This window comes from Octodon degus, unplaced genomic scaffold (genome assembly GCF_000260255.1).
Source record: "Octodon degus isolate 3935 unplaced genomic scaffold, OctDeg1.0 scaffold00132, whole genome shotgun sequence".
In the NCBI taxonomy this organism is placed as follows: Eukaryota; Metazoa; Chordata; class Mammalia; order Rodentia; family Octodontidae; genus Octodon; species Octodon degus.
In genome coordinates, this window is record NW_004524708.1 from 1,743,170 (window position 1) to 1,765,753 (window position 22,584).

The following is a 22,584-nucleotide window of genomic DNA, read 5'->3' on the forward strand; positions in this document are numbered from 1 at the left end:
GCTGCGCTGCAGCGACTGCATCGTGTGGAACCGGCAGCAGACGTGGCTGTGCGCGGTGCCGCTGCTCATCGGCTGCGTCGGCCTGGGGCTCAGCCTCATGCTGCTCAAATGGATCGTGGTGGGCTCCGTCCAGGAGTACGTGCCCACCGACCTGGTGGGCTCCAAGGGCATGGGCCAGGACCCCTTCTTCCTCTCCAAGCCCAGCTCCTTTCCCAAGGCCATGGAGACCACCACCACGACCACCGCCACCGCTCCCCCTGCCACCCCCTCGGCTGGGGCCGGGGCCGGCGGCGCCGCCTCCTCCAGGACGCCCAACCGGATCAGCACGCGCCTCACCACCATCACGCGGGCGCCCACTCGCTTCCCGGGCCACCGGGTGCCCATCCGGGCAAGCCCGCGCTCCACCACGGCACGGAGCTCCGCAGCACCCCCGACGGCCCTGCCCACCACCACGGCGCCCATCGCCGGCAGCAGCACGCCGGGCTCGCGGCCGCCAGCACCTGGAATCCCCAGCACCCAGGCGATGCCCTCCTGGCCCACTGCGACGCACGCTACCTCCTCCTACCTCCACGACTCCACTCCCGCCTGGACCCTGTCTCCCTCTCAGGACGCTGCCGCCGCTGCCGCCGCCGCCTCCACCGCTCCGGCACCGAGCACTGGCCCGAAATTCCGTAAGTAATGCGGCGGTGCCTCCGCTTGGACCCGGGCGCTCTGCCCTCCTGCCGAGCCCTCCTGCCGACTGTCTGTGCCTCCCACCTTCCCTGGCTGGCCCGGAGCATGGGATGGTACCCCGCTGTGGCCTGTGTCCGGTCCCGCGGGCAGCAGCGCGGCTGGGAAACGAGGCAGCTCCTGCAGCTCCTGGGAAGGTTTTTGGGTCCCGAAGGAGAACAGAGCTCTGGCCCCTTCGAAGGGTTAATTAAGGCCAGTGCCTCCTTCTCACTGCAGCCCTTCGGGCCCAGAGCCTCCTCCTGAGTCTGCACCTGCCCCAGCTGGGAGGGAGAGAAGGGGGGAAATAGGGCCTCCCCAAAGGGTCCTGGGCTGGCCAGTGGGGGACGAGGGGAGAGAGGTACCAGCAAGCTGACCCCAAGAGAAGTGGTGCCCCTGTGTAAGCCAGGAGGAAGTGGAGGTGTTGGTGAAGGTAGTCCCAGTCCCTCCAGTGGCCTGAGGGGACAGCGGCCGAGGGTGTTCATTAGAAGCCACTGGGAGAGGTTGGGAAAAGAGGGGACCCTGGCTAAGCTCATCGCCCCACAAACTGCCCATGCTAGTGGAGGTGTAGGGATTGATTATGTGGCCACTGAACTGAGTTAACTAAGAGGAAGAAGAGGAGAGACCTGCAGAGAGGCTGCCCCTGGGGTCCTGGAGAAGAAGGGCTTTTTAAAATTATTATTTTCAGCTCTGCTAAGCTTTTGTTATGTTCTCCCAAAGGTGGGGTGTGAACCTGATCTCTTTGCCCTCTCAGCCTGGAAAAGCAGGCAGGCTGGGCCGGAGCTCTCTGCTAGGGAAGGGAAAACCCACCCCTGCTGGGCTCAGGTTTCTCAATGGCTGGAATTCTGTGCTGCCTGCTTGGTTTATGCCGGTCTTGCATAGTGGACCTCCAGTCCCATACCTTTCTATTACAGGTGTACTGCCCGATGTATTTTTCTGACAGCTTTAGGTAACTAGTTGACTTGCCACTCCCACCCACTTACCTTATTGTAAAGAAATCTTGGGCACCTCTTTTTACTTGATGACTGACCAAGGTGTGGGAATAGTTTGTTCCACCTGTGAAGGTTATTTAGGACAAACCCCCAGCTTGCCAGTTCAAGTTCTCTGCAAGGCGGATCTGAAAAAGCTGATTTTGCTGTCTGGATACTGTATTTCTGTTTGTTTGGGGCTGCAACATCTGGGGGAGACAGTACTCTTCATTAACTCCTCAGCGCTGGTAGAAATTCCTGGCTTGCTTTCTGTCATCTGGTATTTTTTTTTCCATATTTCTAAGCTGCGATCTTATTGGGGGTGTTATTTAACCCTTGAAACTTTTTTCCAGCATTTTTAAAATTAAGGATTAGATGTACCTGTAAGTAGGATCCAGGAGAGAGACTCCAGTTTCCCTGTTCTTGCTTTGGAGACAACAGGCCAGAGGATGCCTGCCAGTGAAGAAGGAGAGGGGAAAGAAGGATTGTGCCACCACCAGAAGGGCAGGAGAGCCAGAAACTTACAGCTTCCCAGCTCTCCTCAGAGCACTCTTTTCTGAAAGCAGTTTGAAGGCTGCTCTCAAGCATCTGGCTTGAGTTTTGTGGAGGAATGATGGTTTTGCGAGCGCATGAATTTGCTGAAAATAGGTGGCCACGGAAGCCCTAGATTTTTATCTTTTGATGCAGTTGGTGTGGATAATGGAGCGTTCCTAGCCCAGTGTGGGTTCAGAGAGGTGCTCCCCTTGGTGGGCTGTTTCTTGTTCTTTTCCAATTGATTTCCTTGTGTTCCATTCTGGGGAGGTCTTCAGAGAAAAAGCCCAAGGTAATTATTCCTGCCTGTCTGCTCTTTCTCCATTCTGTAGAAGGGAATGGCAGCCTGTTTAATAAGTAATGATTACTGACAGGGCTCACCGCCCCAAGGAAAAGGGGAAAAATCTGTAAATGGTGTCAGTGTTCTCATGGACACATAAGCATTGTTTATTTTATTTGTGTCTGAGGTCTGGCTCTTTCTCTGTTTGAAATCTTTAACAAGGAGTTGAATTAAGGGCTAAAAATGAAGGTATGGAAATGTGGCAGAAATTGACCTGGTTTGCATACCTCGACAAGGGAAATGTTACTGAAAGAGAGATTATGTGGTTTCTATAAAAGGTGGGTTTTACATAGATAGGTGGTGTGGTAATTTAAAGAAAAAGCATACTTAATTATTGGGGTTTTTTTTTTTTTGATCTAAGATTGCAGGATGATTAACAAAAGGAAACAAAGATTTCATCTGAGGGATTATCAGCACTGCTACTCTGAGCTGAATTATGGCTTGAAGAGGTGGCATTCATATTTTTTCAGTTATTTTGATTATGTCACTAAAGTTCCCAAGAGAAAAATGCAAACTCCCTTCTTCCCTGGCTCCCCCCTCCATTCTTCAGTAGCTTTTTTTTTTTTTTTTTTCCTTTGCTTCTGTTTTTCTTTTCAACCTAAGTCATGGGTCCTGTATTTTTTGCACCTGAATATGGTCAAGTGTGATGCTCTGTTTTGTGAGGCTAACTGACAAATTCTTTAATGACCACGTCTCAGCTCTTGAATTGAACATCTCAAGGCTTGGAGAATGAATGTCTTTTGTGTTGATTTCAGAGCAATCAGAAAGCTCTGGTCTGTAAGGGCAGCACAGCTCTTTGGAGTGGGAGGCACTCGTTCATGGAGAATAAACACACTTGCTAATGGATAATAGGACGTTGGCTAGCGAAAGCTGTTTGTGTTATAGGAGAGGCCCAGTTGAGAGGACTGTAACTAGTTTTCTCTAGAATTGAAATAAAGGGGAAAAACATATTTAACAGCAGAAGAAGAAGTGCTTGGAATTTGAGTTTTGTCTTCTCTCCTTTCTTCCCCTTAGATCATGAATTGGACCAAAAGTCTCATCTGTGTCCCTAGAATATCTTGTCTCCCCAGTGTCCCAGTACCATTTCCCCCATAGGCTCCTTGAAAACAAGTGTTGGGCCAGGATGTAGCTCAGCGGCACAGTCCTGAAAAGTGCAAGGGCCTGATTTTCATTCAGGGCACAAACAACAATAACAACAACAAAATATAAGTATCTTAAACATATTGCCACTAGGAGGTTAGTTCAGTAAATGCCTTTTGAAGTATTTTATATGTGAAAGTGTAGATTGATTTACAGATTTTGTCAGTGCAGACTAGAGAACAATGGTTTTTGGTGACATCCTCTCCTTGTTTTAGCCTTTTTTACTTGTAATTTCAGATTTGAAACATATTTGTGTAATGTGTCTGAACTTACTGTAGATTACTTTTGAGTCCTGCCATTATTTTACTCAGCCACAAACTCTATTTAACAGGAGAAAGGGCAGTCAGTGGCTAAGTTCAAAGACAAAGACAGAAAGTACCTTTTAATGGACTGTTCTTCAGGGCATATTTGGAAAGTTATATAGCTAAGTCCTGTGATTAAGGTCATGAACATTGAATAGTGCATTTAGAGAAGGAATGGATGCCTTGTGTATCATATACATTTAAGCATGAGAGAGGCAAGTTTAATTTACCCAAGTCTGTTATAAATAAAACTTTATTTAGTCAAATCAATTGTGAGTTTTAAAAAAGCCCTTGATGAAATCAATAGTTTTCTTGTTTATTCTTTTCAACATCTTTACTCCTTCAATAAGCCTATTCTTGGTCATTTTGTAAGCACTCTCAGCTATACTTTGTTTAAACAAAGTTACCCCTATGCCTTATGTTCTGTCTACATGAGTCAAGGCCTTCAAAGAAGTCCCAACATAGTAGGTACTGACCCTAATCATGCATGGTAGCCAGTGCATGAAGATTCAGAGCTCAAGATCAGTACTATTTGATGAAATCCAGTTAAGAGCTTTTTTTGAATATATGTTGCAACCTGAGGTTATTTTGATTTCTTTTGGTCTTACTGTAGGATTATTGGACTTTTCTGCTTTAATCAGTTGCACTGTACAGTTCTGTTCTTGAGACACTTCCACAGTACTTCATGGTTCTAACCCCAAAGCAGTATGTGGGGTTGGGCGTTGGCTTCTTCTAGGGCTGCTTGGAGTTTGAGCTGAGTGTAGTGTTACAACACGGGTTAAGTGTTCCCGTCAATTCCTCATGACCAAGAGAGATATGGAGGTGTTTTTGCTATTAAGAGAACAGTTCCCGCGTTTAGCTTGTGAATCCACTCACCTTTGTATTTGTGTTATTTCCCAGATAGGCTTTATTTTAAACACACTGTGCCAGTCCACAAGCTTGTCAGAAAAAATAGTGAGCTGTTTGAAGCAATTTCTCTCTGCTCCTGAAGGGCTTGGCTTGTCTCAGTCTAGACCTGGCCACATGCAGTAGTCTGTGGCTCTTTGTGGAGCCAGTGTCTCTCTAGAGAGCTGTTGTGCACAGAGCAAGTTCCTTTGGCCATGCCCAACCTTTCAGTGTGGTCACCCCGTAGTCCACAGTGAGAAGAGAGCAGGTTTTCAACTTCTTTTGTAGATATCCTTTTCTCATAGCCTCTCACATCCAGTGCCTAGTGTATCTCCATATTTTATCTGGAAAATTGAAAATGGAACATGAAATTTGGCCCTGAACTATAAAAGAGCAAGAGAAGAGTCATAAATCTAAATCTTTAAAATACATTTGAATTGCTTCAGAATGGAACTGAACTTCATTTTTCTTACCTTCAGTCTGTTTTTGTCTTTAGATAAGTGTACTGAGTAAGGCACAGCCTTCAGATTGCCCGACACATTCCACTGAAAGGCTCAAGAGTTCCATTTTCTCCTCCCTGGAACATTCTCTCTAGATCTGTACACAACTCGGTCAGTAGTGGATGCAACTTTGTGTGTCAGCATGCAGGCATCTCGGAACCGGTGCTCCCCATCCATGCAGCTCTCGACAGGAATCCTAGCACGCTTGTTTGCTTTTTTGGTTTTGTTGGCCTTTCAGTGAACATTTGAGTCTTCCATTGTCATGAATCATGGCTCTGATTGAAGACTTTTTACAAATCTGTAATTTTTTTCTTTGTTTTTTAGCCTATTGGGAAAGCTCTACTCATTGAAGAAAAATTTGTTAGTTTTAGTAACTTTGTGTCATAGTAAGTTATTTAAAACAAGTTACCACTTTGATAAGACACTTTGGACTGCTTAAATTGATATTGAAAATTTAAAAGAAATTTAGGTAATTGAATTACCATAATATCTTAGAGCTTTTGAAAAATCAAAAAGAAAATTTAAAGATTGTAAAACTTGGTGAAGACTAATGGCCACTTATTTTCCACATCGATTGGTTTATGCATCATATTAATTAGACTGGCATTTGTTGTCTGATTCCACAACACAGTGTACAATTGAACACAAGCTGTTATGTATGTTTGTATTTTACATTTCCATTATGCATGTTGTACATTTCAGCCTTTTAACTGGTTTGTTAAATATCTACTTAGAGGTCTTGCAAAGCTGCTAATTTGTTGATTTTAAGAGCTTACAGTAGTAATTGCTTCAAAAGAAAATCGAGATAAAACTTAACCTACGTAGCATAAACTAATATCTTGATGTGACACCAGGACTTTCTGCAAAGTTTGTCTTCTACTTTTAGCAGTGCTTTTCCCAAGACCCCCAAACCACACCTCAAATCACCTGTTCTTCCCTAAAAAGACATTAGTGAAAGAATCTACATGTAGATCTAGGTTCTTACCACACTGCCCTGGCAATGCTTAATAGTTTCCTTTTCCATATAATTTAAAGTAACTCTCCTTCCTACCTTCACTGTCTTTCTTAAAAGACTAACACCAGTCCAACAACTTTGGGAGTTTCTTCCAATCCTTGAACTACATTTTGATAGAAATGACAATTATCACTCATTTCCACAGTCATATATCAATGGATTCTATACTATGTAGCTAAATTACATAATTCTAACACCTTACATAAAGCAGTTTGTTACTCCAACTGAATATTGGTGAGGGACTGACTCATCTGGAACCTGCAGGCTCCCTTGCCCCTGCCTGGTGGCCATGACCTCTCCACGGTGCCAGGGCTCCTGTGAGGATGTTCCTGCTAGCCTTGGAGAAGGCAGCTGATGCCAGCAGCTTTTCTGGGAGGAGTTTAAGAAACTTACTTGTTTAGTGGGTAGCATTATTGAAAAGGACTGCCAGTCATTATTGTGTTTATTAGGGTCTTTTATGGAAGAGCAACAAGATAGGTACTTAAAAAACTGAATAAATCCCAAACTAGAAGCCTGTTTCCTTATAACCTATGAGAGCTTTGCAACCTTAAAAAAAAAAATGATTTTTCCTGATCTTTAATTTCATCCCCTGGGATCCTGAGGGCTATCACAATAATCTGACTTGGGCACCAGTGTGGAAAGCCCTTCATGACTGCCAAACACTACCGTTTTTGTGTCAAGTGATACAGGAAGGGCAAAACTTGGATACATTCATCAGGCCATTGAATCCAGTTGTAGTATTAGCTGGCTCCCTCCCTCCACGCAGCCTGAGGGAGATGTTATCCTAAAGATTATTGTTGTTTCATGGCCTGGATTTCTCATGTATTCCTTTCTAGGTACTGTAGCACCCATGGGGTGAACACCTACCTCTCATCAGCTCAGAGACCACCATTTTGCAGACTTTGCTTGTTTGCTGAAGCCAACTTGGCACACCTCATCATAGAACCTTGAACTGGGGGGAGGGATGAATGAGATTGTGGAGTGATCTGGAAATTTGAAATCTATAGAACTCAAAGATTCTTGATAAAAGAAAGAGTGCTCCACTGTCTACTTTTTTAATCATTTCTGCACAGTCTTGTCATGGAGTCTTTAAAGTTGGTTGAGAAGTGAAGTGAACACGCAACATTTCCATCTTATTCTGTTATTCCCAGCATTTACAGTGAATTAGGTTGTCCAGAAGTAGCACCTTTATTGCATCTGTCAGAGAACTCTTTCTATATATTTGGTTTGCACATTGGAGGACTTTAATATTAACATGTTGAAAATATTTATCTTCTAGTCTGTGTTTGTTATAAAGTTCTCCCTGAATTATATCTCTGATATTACTTTTTGTTGTTACATTTTGTTTTATTTTTTAAGGCAGGTGGGTGATTGTACATAAATCATAGATTGCCAGTTCTGAGCATACAAAGAGATTAGTCAGAAACAAACCTGAAAAACTGAATTTGAAATTAGTTTACTAACAGAAGCTTGTCAGCCCCCAGTGATAAGATTTTTGTCTTGCAGGCCTCTTCTGGAATGATAATGAGGCTCTTGGATGCATTGTAGGCTGCAGGAACATTTCATTTCATGTTTTAAAAAGTCACCTGAAACTGCAAATAGTTTAATTTAAATCCATCATAGCCAGGATTATGGGAATACTAGCAACATTATACCAAGTCTTTGATAACAATTCTAAAGCAGATTATTCTGCCTTTTGATATTTCCTAACCAAGCCTACCTAAGTCTGAAAGCATGTCTTCCTGTAAATTGCCAGGGAGTTAGAAGATCACTAGTTAGAAGAAAGAGAGTTACTCTGTTATCATCCTTTTGGGATCAGATGTCTTGATTTTTTTGTCTTGAGTTCTACTTTTAGTACTGTGAAAAGATTGTGACGGATTTCCAATCTTGACTTGTGACTTTAGGTAAGAGTAAAACTGAGAGTCACCATGTGATTCAACCTGTGCGCCAAGAAGACGTGTGATACTTTAGCATTCTCGGAATTATTTTTGAAACATTGAAAAATATGCATAGCTTAGGCATTACAATATCAATCACACACCCGATGGAAATGGGCTTCAAGTGGTCATACAGCTTGCCATGCACGTGCATCATCGGTTGCATAGATTGCTTGGCCAGGCAAATAGGAAGACAGTCTTACTGGTACTTGCACTCACTCCAGCCTCAGAGTCCTAACCCACCAGGACAGTGTTGGGGTATCCGTCTGTACTGTCTTTTGCAAGCCTTTGGCATGCAGTAGCATTTGCTGTGATAAACTCAATAAATGGTACATCTGCTCTGAATCTCTAGTAAATGACAGCCTTCCTGATCATAAGAATTGCCGTGTTTTTTAATCTAAGGAGAAATTCAGACGTTTTCACAGAAGATAAGGGGTGTTTTCCTCCAAGCTTCATAATTTCTTTTCACTTTGTTGGTGTGTGTGTACAAGTTGGACCTAGTTGATGTGCACATCTTGAGGAGTGTGGGTGTGGGCATGCCTACACCTGGGGTGCCCTCCCTCCCCATGGCCACTGGGGAGCACTCACTGCACCCTTGATCTCCAGGCATCTCTTTGTTTGAAAGTAGGAACACATACATGAAATTTAGAGCAACACAGTCGAAAGTGACGCCATATCTGGATGTGGCTGAGTACAAAGGCATGCCGTCTTGTATTGTTGACTGAGGCACTGTGCTGTGCAGCAGATCTCTAGAACTTTGTCGTGTTACATAATTCCATCTTCATCCCTTCGTGCTAGAATGCCTCGCCTTGGACCTCTTCTCCCTTGATTGTTTCAACTCTGTTTTCACCTATGGCTTCTTGAATTCACTCTGTCACTGGCAGAAGACAGCTACACACTTTCTCTCTCTGCTACCTGAAATTCAGTCAGAATTGTCTTCTCTGCCCTCTCTAAATCTACCTTTCCTTGCAGACGTGGCTGTGTCACATGCTGACCGTGATCCAGGCGACGTGTCAGGGAGCATGTGGAGCGATAGCCTTCCAGTTCTGCTATCACTTAGTTCAGGCACTGTGAGACTCATCTTACCAAGTGCATGATGGGCGTTGTGCCATACGCAGTGTCTCATGCAGACTCCAGCCTCAGTGCACAGTTTGAACATTTTTAAGTTTAAATTTTGTCTTTAATCTTTATTTATTCATTTGGTACGGTCTTGCGGCACAGCTCAGACTCACAGTGTTCCTTCTGTCTCTGTTTTCCCAGTGCTGGGATTACAAGGCATGCACCACCACCCCCGTTTTGAGGGCAGCACAGTGCACATGCAATATCAGGGACTGAACCCCAGGTCCTTACATTTGCCAGATGAGTGTCTAGACCACTGAGCTATCTCGTGAGCCCTAACTAGGAATTTCTTTCTTTCCCCCCCAGTGTCAGGGATTGAACTCAGGGCCTTGTGCTTGCCAGGGATGCTTAGACTGCCGAGCTGTCCCCCCAGCCCCAGGCAGTCACTTACGCTGCTGAGCTGTCCTCCCAGCCCACAGTTCCTGTTTTGACTAGTCAACAGTTCTAAAAAGAAGACTTTTAATAGCACTTTAGTATTGGGGAAAGGGTGCAACCTAATAGACTGAACTGTTTCCCGCTTATTAGACATTATTGTATATCAGGTATCTTCTTAGGTAAAAGAAAGTATATTCTGTTGGTTAAAGTGAGAAGTGATTAGAGTTATTTTTGCAAGCCAATAAAAAGAAAATGGGGACAAGTGAAAAGCTAAATGTGTAAAATGAGCTTTGAAGACCCATGCTGAAAGACAAGAGTATTCCACTGTCAGGAAATGGGTAGTATGAAAGTCCTCTGAGACTCTGAATGAATTTCACTGCCTAAGCAGCTCTTCTTACCAAGAGGGGTGGCGATACTGTGTACTCAAACTTACTGGTTTTACAAAATGTTTTGTTTTAATGGTAGCAAAATCTGGGCTCTAGAAGTTAAAATAGGGTGTAAATGTTATTTTGGCTGAATTTTATTTAGTTGACTTTTTAGGATGCTATTCTCTATTTTTGTATGTAATACTGAAGAAATGCCCGTGGCATGCAAACTGGTCGTTGCTGGATTACACTTGTTTCTTCATCAGATGAGAAGTATTTCAGTAGTGTTAGCTCCCAAACCTGTTCATGTTGGTTATTCTTATGACTAAAATTAGGTAGTGTATGTAAATATCATGCAAGCTAATGAAGTAATTGTGGTTTCTATTAAAGCTAAATTGATTACATTGGAAACAGTCCATAAAGATAATTCACTTTAAAAATAGTACTCATAAAAATTATTTAAAAAATTGTTTTGGAAGAAGTTGGAGCAGGTTAAGAGAGAATACACATCCATAAGAAATCTGTACTTGGAGTATTTCATAGGTGGTTTTAATTCTCAATCAAAAGTAAACTGAACCTGAAAAATTATACTATATGTTATGCGTGTTTTTTTATGCAAGAAAGCAAAAAATATATAAAAGTCAGTCTTGAGCTCTGTGAGCAAGTGTTTTGCATTTATGATTCACATTAATTTTTATATAGTTAGGCTAAATAAAATAATTTTTACTTTTGAGGTAGATATTACAAGCTATGAAATTTTGTTTTCAATAATTTTAAGGATGTTGAAAAATCACTGTTATGTAATAATGTATCTAAATGTTGGGGTGAAAATTAAATAGGATGCCAATTTTTCAAGCTGTATAGATTAACAGACAACAAGTTTATGCAGGAAGTGTATTCAAACAATGCATACTGAGTTAGCTCTCTAATGTGAAGATATTAAACTTTGGGAAAAATAAAGAGTGAGCTCCATGAATCAGTTTAATTATTGATGTTACTTCTCTGAAGACTTCAGATTCTTTTCTTAAGTTGAAGAGTTTGTGTGCTAATTGGTGGTGTCAGCATTAACATGTTGATTGAGCTATGTTCCTGCTGTGAAATTCAGACATATCGGAATACGAACACATTTTCATCTATTCCTGGGAAACTCTGCCTTGCTGAAATCTGAGTGGTTTGCCCTGGGCCTTTGATTATTTGCCTTGATCTTTTAAGGATATAGGTGATGATGGAAGCTTAGTGAATTACCTAATGGCTCTTCCAGTCTGCAGAAGTTAATAATCCGTAGTAATCCTGCTATGGCTGGAGAGAGCCAGCTGAAATCAATGAGTAGTATGTTAACTCATTACCTCATCTATGTCAAGGATGACAGGAAGTGAAACTGCAAAAGGTAGATGGTAGTCTTTGAGTTTAGAGAGGCGAGTTCAAGTCAGGTCTGTACTGATGGGATGATTAATTCCAAGATTTGCCCGATGCTGGAACCCTTTCATTGAATCACAAGGTTAAGGGCTTGAACTCTACACAGATAAACTCTGAATTGCTTTGGAAAGGGGTGATTTGTAGGCCATGTGATGAATGGTGCTCAGAGTCCCAGATACCTCATAAACAGAGATGAATTTTTAAGAAAAGCCTAGAATGAAAATACAATTTTGTTGGTATGATGCTTAAGTATAAAAGGGTAAGACAGCAGTTTCCTTAAAGGAGGGAATGGAAGGATGGGAGGGGACCTCTGTCCTTGAGTTCTGCAGTGCTGAAGCACATTTACTGTCCTGGGAACTAGTTACATGTGTGAGTTGAGTTCACCAAAATTTATCATAATACATGCACTCTTCATATCCATCCATGTGAATTTAACAGGTAAATCTTCTGAAATGCTTCTTGGGCTCACTAATCCACACAGGCAGGATTGTGGCTTGAGTTTCATCTTGTAGACTCAGGATCTCAGATCTGAGTGTTTGTCCTATAGGCCTCAAAGTCTGACTTCTCCAAAGACAAGATGTTATTCCTGGTGCCTGCAGTTTCCACTGTTTCAGGTTCTTGGCTTGGAGAGACCCATCATAATAACCTTGTGCCTTTTTCCTGAAGCCTTTATGGCTGCATTCTCCATTTCTGCATTAAATGAAGGTTTCTTTTAGGTGTGCCACATTTTCATACATTTTACTTTATAAAACAGTGTTAGCATACCAAGAAAGGCTTCTGTCACCATTGTGCAGACATGACAGTGTACGATACTCAAGGAGGACATTCATGCACCCGTGTTGAGAAGATCAGTTGAGTGCTAAGATGTATGATCATTTCTCAGCTGTCCTTTTTTCTTTTCTCTCTTTCTTTTTACATCAATGGAGAATGGGTTATATAAAGTCTGCCTGCTAATAAGAACAGCACTGCCCGTGTAATTCATGGAAATAAATGTATAGCTTTATCCTCCAAAAAACAAAATTCATGATTCTAATACACACATTGGGCATTTCAAAAGATATGGTCAGGGCTGACATACTTATTTTTGAAGGAGAATTTCCCTAGGTGGAGAAACTGAGAAGGGAGGCCAGGGACTAAGATCTTGGGGGAAGGTAGAAGATGACCTACACTGCCTTTTTGGGTGACAGGGCCCTTGGGGAAGCAGGGTGTAGCCTCAGCTTTTCCTCAGGGTAGGGCTGAGGGAGGCAGGGCTCAGGGAGGGCAGAGCCAGGCTGACAGGTGTGGTGCGAGGAAGTTGCAGAACGTGTGAGATTTTTGGAGTGTGCAGTGCTCCAGGATGACTTGGAGTTAGGAACAGGCCATGAATTGTAAAGATTCTCCAAGGCTAACTGATTCCAAATTATTTAAAGATGTGGTCTCTGATTGGCACAGGGTATATTTAAGTATTGACTTCATTCCAGCACTGCTTCAGAGTGCTGCAAAAGCACTTGAATTGCTGTGTTTTAAGGATGTTTAGTTTATCCATAGTCACGTCAACACAGCCCTAGATTTAACCCAAAATAACAGCTTTCGAATATCAAAAAATTTGCAAGTAGAGCTACAAGGAGAATAGCAAGCAGAAAATCTTGATTGCACCATTTCACCTAAATTAACTTGTGACTGCCTTCAGAGTTCTCAGAGGCAAGAGCTCCTTCAAGAAGTGATTGCCGAGGCGCCTTTCTGGTTCCATGTGGGGTCTTCTTTGCAGAGCTCACTCACACCTTATGGCATTCAACGTTGTCGTTGCTGCTTGGTATCCAAAAGGAAGCCCCAGGTGACTCCCTGTCTGCACCTCTCTCGTGGTAAGGAAGGGAGAAGCCAGGGAGTGTGGAAGATGTTGATCTGGCATGGCCTCCTGCAGAGCTCTCAGCACAAACAAGAACCATGTCTGTGCTTTTATGTCCTAACAGGACAGCTAAAATTAGTGATGTCACCCACACTGTTCACCTGGATCCACCTGAGATGAGAATTACACTCTCAGACCTGTGGCTCCTAGGTTTGCTAGCTGTGACCAGATAGAGGGGCTGTAGCACTGTAGAAGGTGCAGGTGCTATTTTAGCTTATCTAGCCAGTTGCATCTCTCCTGGTTTTTGTTTGTTTGTTTGTTTGTTTTTTTTTTTTGGTTGTTGTTGTTTTACTGATCTGATAATTTTACTGATGTCAACATTTATAATATGTCAGCTGACATATACTGGTGTGATTTGCCTGGAATTTTCTGTTTATCTTATTGACTAAAATAATAGTGAATACTCTAGGTTATTTGTTCTATTCTTTGTATGTTTGATCAGAAGAGGTATTTTTGAAAGGAAAGCAGTCTAATGAACCAGAATTTTAGCAAAGGTAGTGTGGAGTCTGTGTTTCTCCTTCATCCCTTGGTTCTCTGAACTTCTTTTTTTGTGTGTGTCTGGGTCAGCTTGCCCTGGGGGTAGGGCTGGCATGGCATGTGGTGGCAGGGAATGAACCTTAATGCCTGTGCTTGTTTAAGCTTGCCTAAGCAGGTGCTTTTTAGACTGCTGAACTATCTCGCCAGCCTCTCTCTGAGTTCTCTCCTGTGGTACCACACGGATGATGCTCATCTTTTACTATGAGCCGCTCTGAGTAATTTATGGTAAATAATGAAATGCTGCTTCCTCCAATGCACTGCAAATGGCTGATCACTGTAAACGCCTGAGCAGCTCTCTTACTTCTAAATGACTAGATAACACAGGCGTGTTAACCCTAAAGAGAAGAGGTCAAGTAGATCGGGCTGCTTTAGAAGCAGAGTTATCCTGCCACTGCCTTCTCATGGGTTTTCTGCATCTAAGCTCCGCAAGGACTGGTACTTAAGTGTTTCCTTAGTTGAATGACAAAGAGGGTTTTAAGCCTTTTCTGCTTGAATTGATAGAAGCAATACTGGTTTATTTAGAGGAAGGAAGAGGAGGAACATGGAGGGCCAGCTAAATATCTCAGAGGGCTGGCCAGATAGCTCAGTGGATTAAAGCGCCTGCCTAGGCAGGCACAGGGGCCCAGAGTTCCATCCCCAGGCCTGCCATGCTGGCCCCGCCCCTGGGGTGCTCTGAGACAGCAATCTAGATGAGCATGGTGGTGCACGCCTGTAATCCCAGCACTTGAGAGGCTGTAAACAGGAGGAGCACTACAATCTGATCTATGCAGTGAGACCCTGTAGACCCTGTCCAAAATTAAAAAAAAAAAGAGGAGGAACATAATAACAGTTGTTTAAAATTTGAAACCCTAAGCTAAGTTGAAATGTTCTGTTACAACTGAAGTGATTTCGATGTCTTATTTGAGATGTTAAGTTGCAACAGTGTTACTATTTTGCTTGATCATTGATCCTGAAAATAAGTCTTTACTTTTTTTTAAATCTTTATTATGTGGTTGGCACTGCATGTGGTACCAGAAATCCAACTAGCGTCCTTGTGCTTGCCACACAAGTGCTTAGACTGCCAAGCTCTTTTCCCAGAACAACAACAACAAAATGTCTTAAAGAGAAAACTTGAGAATGAAACTTCATCTGACCAAAACTTTATTCATAGTCGAGGTTTTCTTTCCAATTTAACTTCTGCCATGATATTTGTATTCTTCCTCTTATCCTTCTGCAGAGAACAGGCATCAAACACATATCCATGTGCAATTCGTGGCCGCCTGGTGCTCCGCCATGCCTCTGTGCAGCAGCTCAATGTTGCTCGCAGAAGATGCGTGTGCTCTACATCCTGGTGGCCATAAAATAGCTACACATCTCAGTGTTAGGATTTGCAGATATTAATTGCTCACTGCAGAATGTCCTTATGCATTGCACTCCCATTGTGAAAATTGAATTAAATTGCTGCTTGGTGAGCTCCGTACCCCGAAAGGAGAGTTCCCCCCTCCACCCCCTGTAAGCAAGCCATTGGAAAGGTGATCCTTGGCTGATGATACTTCACATCCAGAGCTTTTGCTGAGTTTCAGCGCAGTTCTCTCATGTTTCCCCAGACTTACTACTTTGCCAAATACAATCCTTGGCTACTCTACTAGAACTGCTTCATTCCCCCACAAGGTACGCGGCGAGTTGCATCAGAGCAGACCGTACATGCTACTTTTTCCAAAGAGCACTCTAGCAGTCCCATCAATTTCTTTTCACTGCTGTGCTGGGAAGTCCACTTTAATCCTCAGTTGTCAGCTACATGCAATCAAGTGCACCTCTTGACCTTCACAAAAACAGACACGCTTTTTTGCACCTCTTGACCTTCACAAAAACAGAAGTCGGATGCTTGCAATGTCTGAGAATATTTTTGCTTTTAGATGAGAGAGGATTGCTGCTGCCCTGTGCTATGGGGGAAACAGATTCAAAGAGGGGAAGTGGGGCCAGGTGCCTGTCAGCTGAATGGGCTGCCTGGTTCTGCTTTCTGGCCATCAGCCCTCTGCTGCAGTGGCCTTCAGTGGTACAGGTGTCTGCGCACGGACCCGGAAACGATGTGGCTTTTTCTCTGTTCGCCTCCTCTCCCACGTCTCTGTGGTGCTCTGCCATTTTATGAACTGAAAAAAAGCCCTGGTGAACAGGAAGGTGTTGGAGCAGCATTCCCAGGGCACAGGTTGCATCAAGACTGGGGGCATGGGTGGAGAGCTGCAGTCTGGGAAGTTTATCATTGCATTTGTTACCTGTGTTGTTCTCTTTTCACCCCTGGAAAACTGGAAAGGGGAGACTTGGAGGAATGACTTTGAAAGGGAGAATAATATTTAAGGGGTGTGTGTGGGACCTTTGCCTCATTTGGGGAATGCAGGCTCTGTTGTGCAACTTGTTTGTTCCAAACCTCAGTGTGAACTAATGGATCTCTGGGCTCTAGGTGGTCCCCAAAGTTTTGAAATTAGAGATGAAAGTCTTAGCAGGAGTCTTTGAATTACTGGTTCTACTACCGCACTCTCTCCTCTTCTCTCTCTCTCTCTCTCTCTCTCTCTCTCTCTCTCTCTCTCTCTCTCTCTCTCTCTGTGTCTGTCTCTGTGGGTTTCTCTCTCTTTCCCTCCCTCCCTTTCTCTCTGCCTCCCTTTCTCCCTCCTTCTCTCTCTTCCTGTCTACCTCATTACATACATACTATTTTTATTTGTGTCATATTAGTGTGGTATATTTAGAAGTTCATCCTTTACTAATATCCCAATTTGGTATATTATACAGGTGAGAGTTGATTATATTCAAAAAGAGCTCATACCCTTTCCCCTGAATACACATATGCAGTTCACATTACAGTACATGCATATACATGTGTATATAGTAGACATAAAATAGTACACATACTTTATAGTACTACAGTAACATAGATATGAAATGAGTATGCACAGTCCTGAATTACTGCCATACACACAAGAAAAATTATTTGGAAATAGAAATGAATTTATCTAGTTATGCTAGTTATGACATCTTCTCCCATTAACTAGACAGACTTTCCAGGTGATGATTAGAGTGTGTTACAAGAACAAGAAAGGACTAGGAAATGGCATCTCTAGGCCACAATTCTGAGTGTATCTTACTATAAAGCAACTGTGTCCTATTGTACCAAGGATTTTAATCTGAGAATATGGCCTCATTCACTGGATTAGATCTGATCTGTGACGGAGTCAGAATCACTTTGATTGAAGCTGGGAATGACTGCTTAGCATTTTTCCACTGGCTTCTCCTATTAAGTATATTTGTTATTATAGCGTGTTCCTTATTGAAAATTAAAAATCTAAGCAGTAACGTAAAATCAACTATAATTCTACCAATTAACAATAATAGCTCATATTATTTGAGTATTAACCAAAATTTTGCTTCATGAGTATGTATTCTGCTCATGAAAATGAAATTATACTTTAAGGCTTCTTTGGGGTAGTGTTTTGCAATATATATTAAAATATTTCTATGTCAAGAACAGCTCAAACCCTGTCTTTCATGGCTGTCTGCTGAAATATACAGACATTGAAATGTTACACACTAATCACTTGTTGAGAACTTAGTTCCTTTCAAATTGGTCATTATTATGTAAAATTCTACCCTGCACATTCCAAGCATAGAATGGAAATTTTGGAGCCAATATGTGCACAAAGGTTTATTTTTTAAAAAAAACATGAAATTTCTGAATTCTTATCCAGGAAAATCGAGCAATTAAGTCTTGCCAATAAAGCATTAGAATGCCTGTTCTTCCACAAACCCCTTTGAGGTCCTAGGTGTTGCCTCGTTTTAACAACAAAACAAAGCCTTTGGCCAACAGAAAGGCTTAGCAGAATGTCATGTCGGTGATTCATCCGCACGTCTCTAACTAGGAGTGAGGGCAGACCTTGTTAGCTGGGGTTGGAGCGAGGGCGGTTAGCCTGTCCTGTCTGCAGGGACTTTGTGGTGTGATGTTTCCACATCATCTGAGGCGACTTCACAGCCCAGGATGCTGCCAGGCAGTGGTGAGCCTAGAAATACTACTGCTGCCTGTGTGTATGCATTAGCAAGGGCTCCTTCTCAATCCCAGGTGCAGTGTTGCAGGTAGAGAGGCTAGAGACCTCAGGTGATGGGTTAAGTGCACCTGCCCTTCCACAGGTGAGCTTGGAGATTGTAGTTGTCAGCTCAGGATGCTAGCACAGAATACAACCGACTGGGTGGCCTAGAGAACAAGATTTTTTCCTTGCTGTCAAAGAAGCTGGAGTCTAAGAAAAGGTTAGTAGAGGCAGGGCGGCCTCTTCTGAGGCCTGTCTTCTTGGCTGGTGGATGCCACTGTCTCCCTGTGTGCCCACACAACCCACCTATCTCTCTGGTGTCTCTGTGTGTGTGTTCTCCGCTGTCTTCTTAGAGCAACATTTGTCTCATTAGATCCGACCCATGTTGAGTTAAGCATCTCTTGCCTGCTGTACAAATGCAGTCACCTTCTGAGGGGTTGGGAAGTAGGGCTTCTACATAGAAATGAGAGACACTGTTCAGCCCACCATGGGAGCTCAAGCATGTGCATATCCACGAACCAAAGATAATTCTGAACAACCTAGAGACCTTCAGTTGCAACATTTTCTGAGCATGGATGAGATCCAGAGTCTGTTCCTCTTGTCCCCTAAACTTTGTAAGACTTCCTCAGTGTCCTGTCCTCCAAGTGCTCCCTTTTCTATGACTCTGCTGTACAGTAGTGTGAGAGTGGAGCTGGGGTGGGCGTGGAGCCTTCTGGGGGAGGAATGACCTAAATGGCTCTGTATCTGGGCCTCGGAGGCAGCAATTTTCCAGCTAGTAAGTATCAGGCAAACACAGGGAGCTCCAGAGGTGGTGAAGAGGTGGATGAGCATCAGATCCCCAACTGACACTGGCTTCTCAAATGCCGTATTACAGAAACAGAGCTCCTTGAGGAAGAGCCAGCCCATGTCGGCGTCCTGTAGCTCCCTGATTTGTGGTATCCAGTTTCCTTTGGATTGCGGTGGACCCAGGCCAGGCAGGGAGCATCCGTGCTTTGCCTCTGTAGGTTGGCCCGCCAGGACCTCTAGCATAGAACTGTTGCTAAGATCAAATATAGACAATTACCTTGTTTTGGATTTAAAAATCTGACCCTATTAAGGCCTTGGATTGACAGATCAGCCCTTTAATTATTACAGTTTTAAGATTGAGGGCTGTTGCTCTAGCATCTACCTCTTTTTTTTATCAACTAGGAAAGCAAACTTACAAATGTCATGTCACAGAGAGATAAATTCTGATGACACCCCAGATGGACTGATGTGCACAGTCAGATTTGGTCCAAATACTCTCAGTACTGGTTCAGTGGACTACTTGTTGGCCTCCATTTATTTTGGATGTCAATTTTGTGTTTTGTTTTCCACTCTTGATACTGTTACCGTTAATTAAGTTGAAAATCAGCAATTAGAACTGGATGTGTGGAATGGTTGTTATTTTTCCTTAGATCATAGCTACATGTTTAATGATATGAGTGTTGTCTGTCTGTGTTTGTGCACTTGTGGGGGGCGCTGTGGGTGTTGGTTAGGGAAATCAGGTTGAATCCAGGTTTTGCTTTTTATTAAATATGTGAGCTTAGTGGCTTCAGCCTCCCCGAGTTCCATTCCCTCACTGACAAAACCTAAAATAATGACTACGTCTCTGCCATCAAGGCTGCTGTAAGTTCTACAGATTTTTATTTACTATCTCATAAACCAAGGTGCTGCACAATTAAGTGTTTACACATAGGAGGCCAAGGGAGGAATTGGAGAATGGGGGCAAAGCAAAATAATCACGAGAGGCTAAATGCGATTGCAAGTCATAGGCTGATTTCCACGTTCGATTTTAGAAACTAAATTTAATCATCAAGGTGAAATAATACTCTGTGTAGCAAGTGATGCTTCAGAGAAACTCAAGCGAGAAAAGGATGCTGAGGGAATTGAAATCCCACAATAATGTTGAATAGCAAAAGCAGCATCCATTTCCAGGCATTTGGACATGAATTTCTCAACCTCTGAGAAAGGGACAGTGATCGTCACACCCTTCTGTGTGACTGCTCCGGCAGGGTGGCATTTGCAGGTTGACACAGTACTGACTGTCAGTCTTGGATATTTCAGTTCCTGATGCTGTAACATAAGAGGAGATGTGTCCCCGAAGTCCTGACAGCCTCATTTGCCTTTCCTTGTCATCCCTCCTCATGCTGCTCTGCAGGCTGATGGTTCTTAAAAACTGGTTTTCAGGGCTGAGTAGAGGATACTTCTCCAAAGTATTTCTTCCAAAGTGTGTGTCGATAGATTTTTGTCATCTGTTTTAGAAGGTTCCATATGTGAAAATGAAGTTGGATGATTTTTCTTTGCAATGAAGGTGAAATTCATCTCACTGACTTTTTCCAGTCTCTTTTCATTTTCCTCATTTCCTTATACATTTTAAAGAAAAAATTCAGGAAGAGTCGATTTAATTTTCAGAGCATGGAAGGCTCTGTTTAAGGCTTTGTTTTTTTTTCCATTTCTATTGAAACATTTTGGGACAGAAAATGTTCATCATGGCTTACGGCAGCATGAATCTATTCAGAGAAGTTAGCAGCGTGAGCAGAAGTCCTCATGCTTCTTTCACAGAGCCTGTCTTAAAAGCCCTCAATTTTCACCTCCTTAGTAAGGACTTACTGTTGTGGTTGGGAGCTAACATGACCCCTACAAGGCTTGTGCATTCAGAGAGACGCTTTGGGACGTAGGAACTGTACACTTCATAGCTTGATGGCTGTCCACAGGTGACCCAGTTGGGGGAGCTGGAGGATTGGAGGCCTGCCTGCCACTCTGCCTCTTGCCTGCTCTCCCCTCCCAGCCTCCATGGGCTAAGCAGCTTTCCTCTGCTGCACCCTTCTGCCATGCCACATTTGCCTTGGCACTCGCCAACCATGGACTGAAATCTCTGAAGCCATGAGCCAAAATAAGTAACTTCTCATTTAATTTGTGGGTACCAGGCACTTTGTTCTGGTGTGGAAAGCTGAGTGTGGTGGATGCTGACTGGTGGTCAGCTTGTTACGCTGAGCTGAACTGAACCAGGCTGGCGCTGGGTGTGGGAGGAGCCTTAGGACTGTTGTCAGCAGCACAAGAGGCATGTGGAGGAGAACTGGAAGAAGCTGTTAAGGAAGCTGTTTAGAAGCTACGGGGAAGCTGCTGGAGGTTGCTGGTTCTCTTGGGCTATTTTTGTGGGGGAACTTGTCATGCTGACTTTCCTGGTGAACCTAGTTGTTCTCCTTGGAGGAAGAGCTAATGACCTTGTTCATAGTGGGAATGGTTGAGGTTCATTTTGGGGGAGCTGTGGTCCTCGCTTTGAGCATTGCTTCCTGGTTCTGGAGAGGAGGATGGTGCACTGCGCAGTCCACTGGAGAAGTCTGTTGTGTTGGCTGTTCGTATGGGAACTCAGCTTTGCTCATCCTCAGAGGTGCTCTGGACCTCATTGTGGCTGAGGATGGCTGTGGTACTTTCCGGGTGAGCTCTGGTTCTTACTTTTAGCATTGCTTCCTGGCTCCAGTTCAGATCCCTCTGCCTGCTAGCACAGATCCTTCATCCTGTAGTATAGATTTTTTGGCTTTTCCCCACTGACCTTGGGGCCTTCCTAGCATAGATCTGTGAAACAGGCCTGCATGAGAAATTGTTTGGGGTCCAGCTCCTGAACTGAATTCTTTGTTCTTTGGTGTATGGACACATTTCCTGCACTCGTTGTATATGATACCTGGGGTGATTCATTATAAAATAATCTTATCAAATATGTATTATATTGTTGTTCGGCAAACCCTCAAAGTATGGCAGTGAATAATGCATCTCTTGTTTGGGCTTAGCACCTAGCAAAGGACTATAATCGCAGTGGAGATTAACTTAAACTTTGGCCATCTGGAACTTGCATTCCAGTAAAAAAAGTCAGAAGTCAATAAGTAAGATAATTTCTGTGATTGAAAAGTGGTGAACATGATAACACAACAGAAAGATTCAAGTTTGTGATAGTCAAATATAGCTCCAGTGATGTGAAGAAGATGCGCAAACAAGGAAGACAAATACTCAAGGGTGTTGTGGACAGAAAAATGGCTAGTATGTGCATGATAATGAACATGCCAGAGAGTGACAGGAGGTGAATGGAAAGGTGCGGAAGGCAAGGAACAGGAGGAAGTGGGACTTAGGAAGGTTCTGATAGAGCTTATATTTTTATAAGTTCATTCTGGGGGCTGGGGATAGAGCTCAGTGTTATAGCACCTGCCTGGCAAGTGTGAGGTCCTGAGTTCAACTCCTGGTATCAAAAATAAAGAAAATACAATTCCATTTTGGGTGCTAGATGAAGGTGTAACCCAAAGGCGCACACTATGCCGGGAAGATGATTGAAAGGGCCACCATCAATTTCCTGTCCAAAGAGGCTAGAAGCTTCAGCTAGAGTGGAGACGTTTGACCTAATGATGTTGGATTGGATGTGCCTTAGAGAGAAGAAGGATTCAGATGGAAGGGAAACAGAAGCAAAGCAATCATGACTCCTAGTTTTTTTTTTTTTTTTTTTTG

General features: G+C 43.3%; 1 protein-coding gene across 1 annotated transcript in view; it reads left to right on the top strand.

The window, feature by feature from the left end:
• Position 1: 1 nt before the first annotated feature.
• Positions 2-22,584, top strand: part of Nrg3 (neuregulin 3) — a gene marked incomplete at its 5' end in the record, with an annotated part of 1,166,638 nt that continues 1,144,055 nt past the window's right edge. The window contains one exon of the mRNA XM_004641247.1: positions 2-671. Coding sequence (XP_004641304.1) covers positions 2-671 — 670 coding nt within the window. The remainder of the gene's footprint in view (positions 672-22,584) is intronic.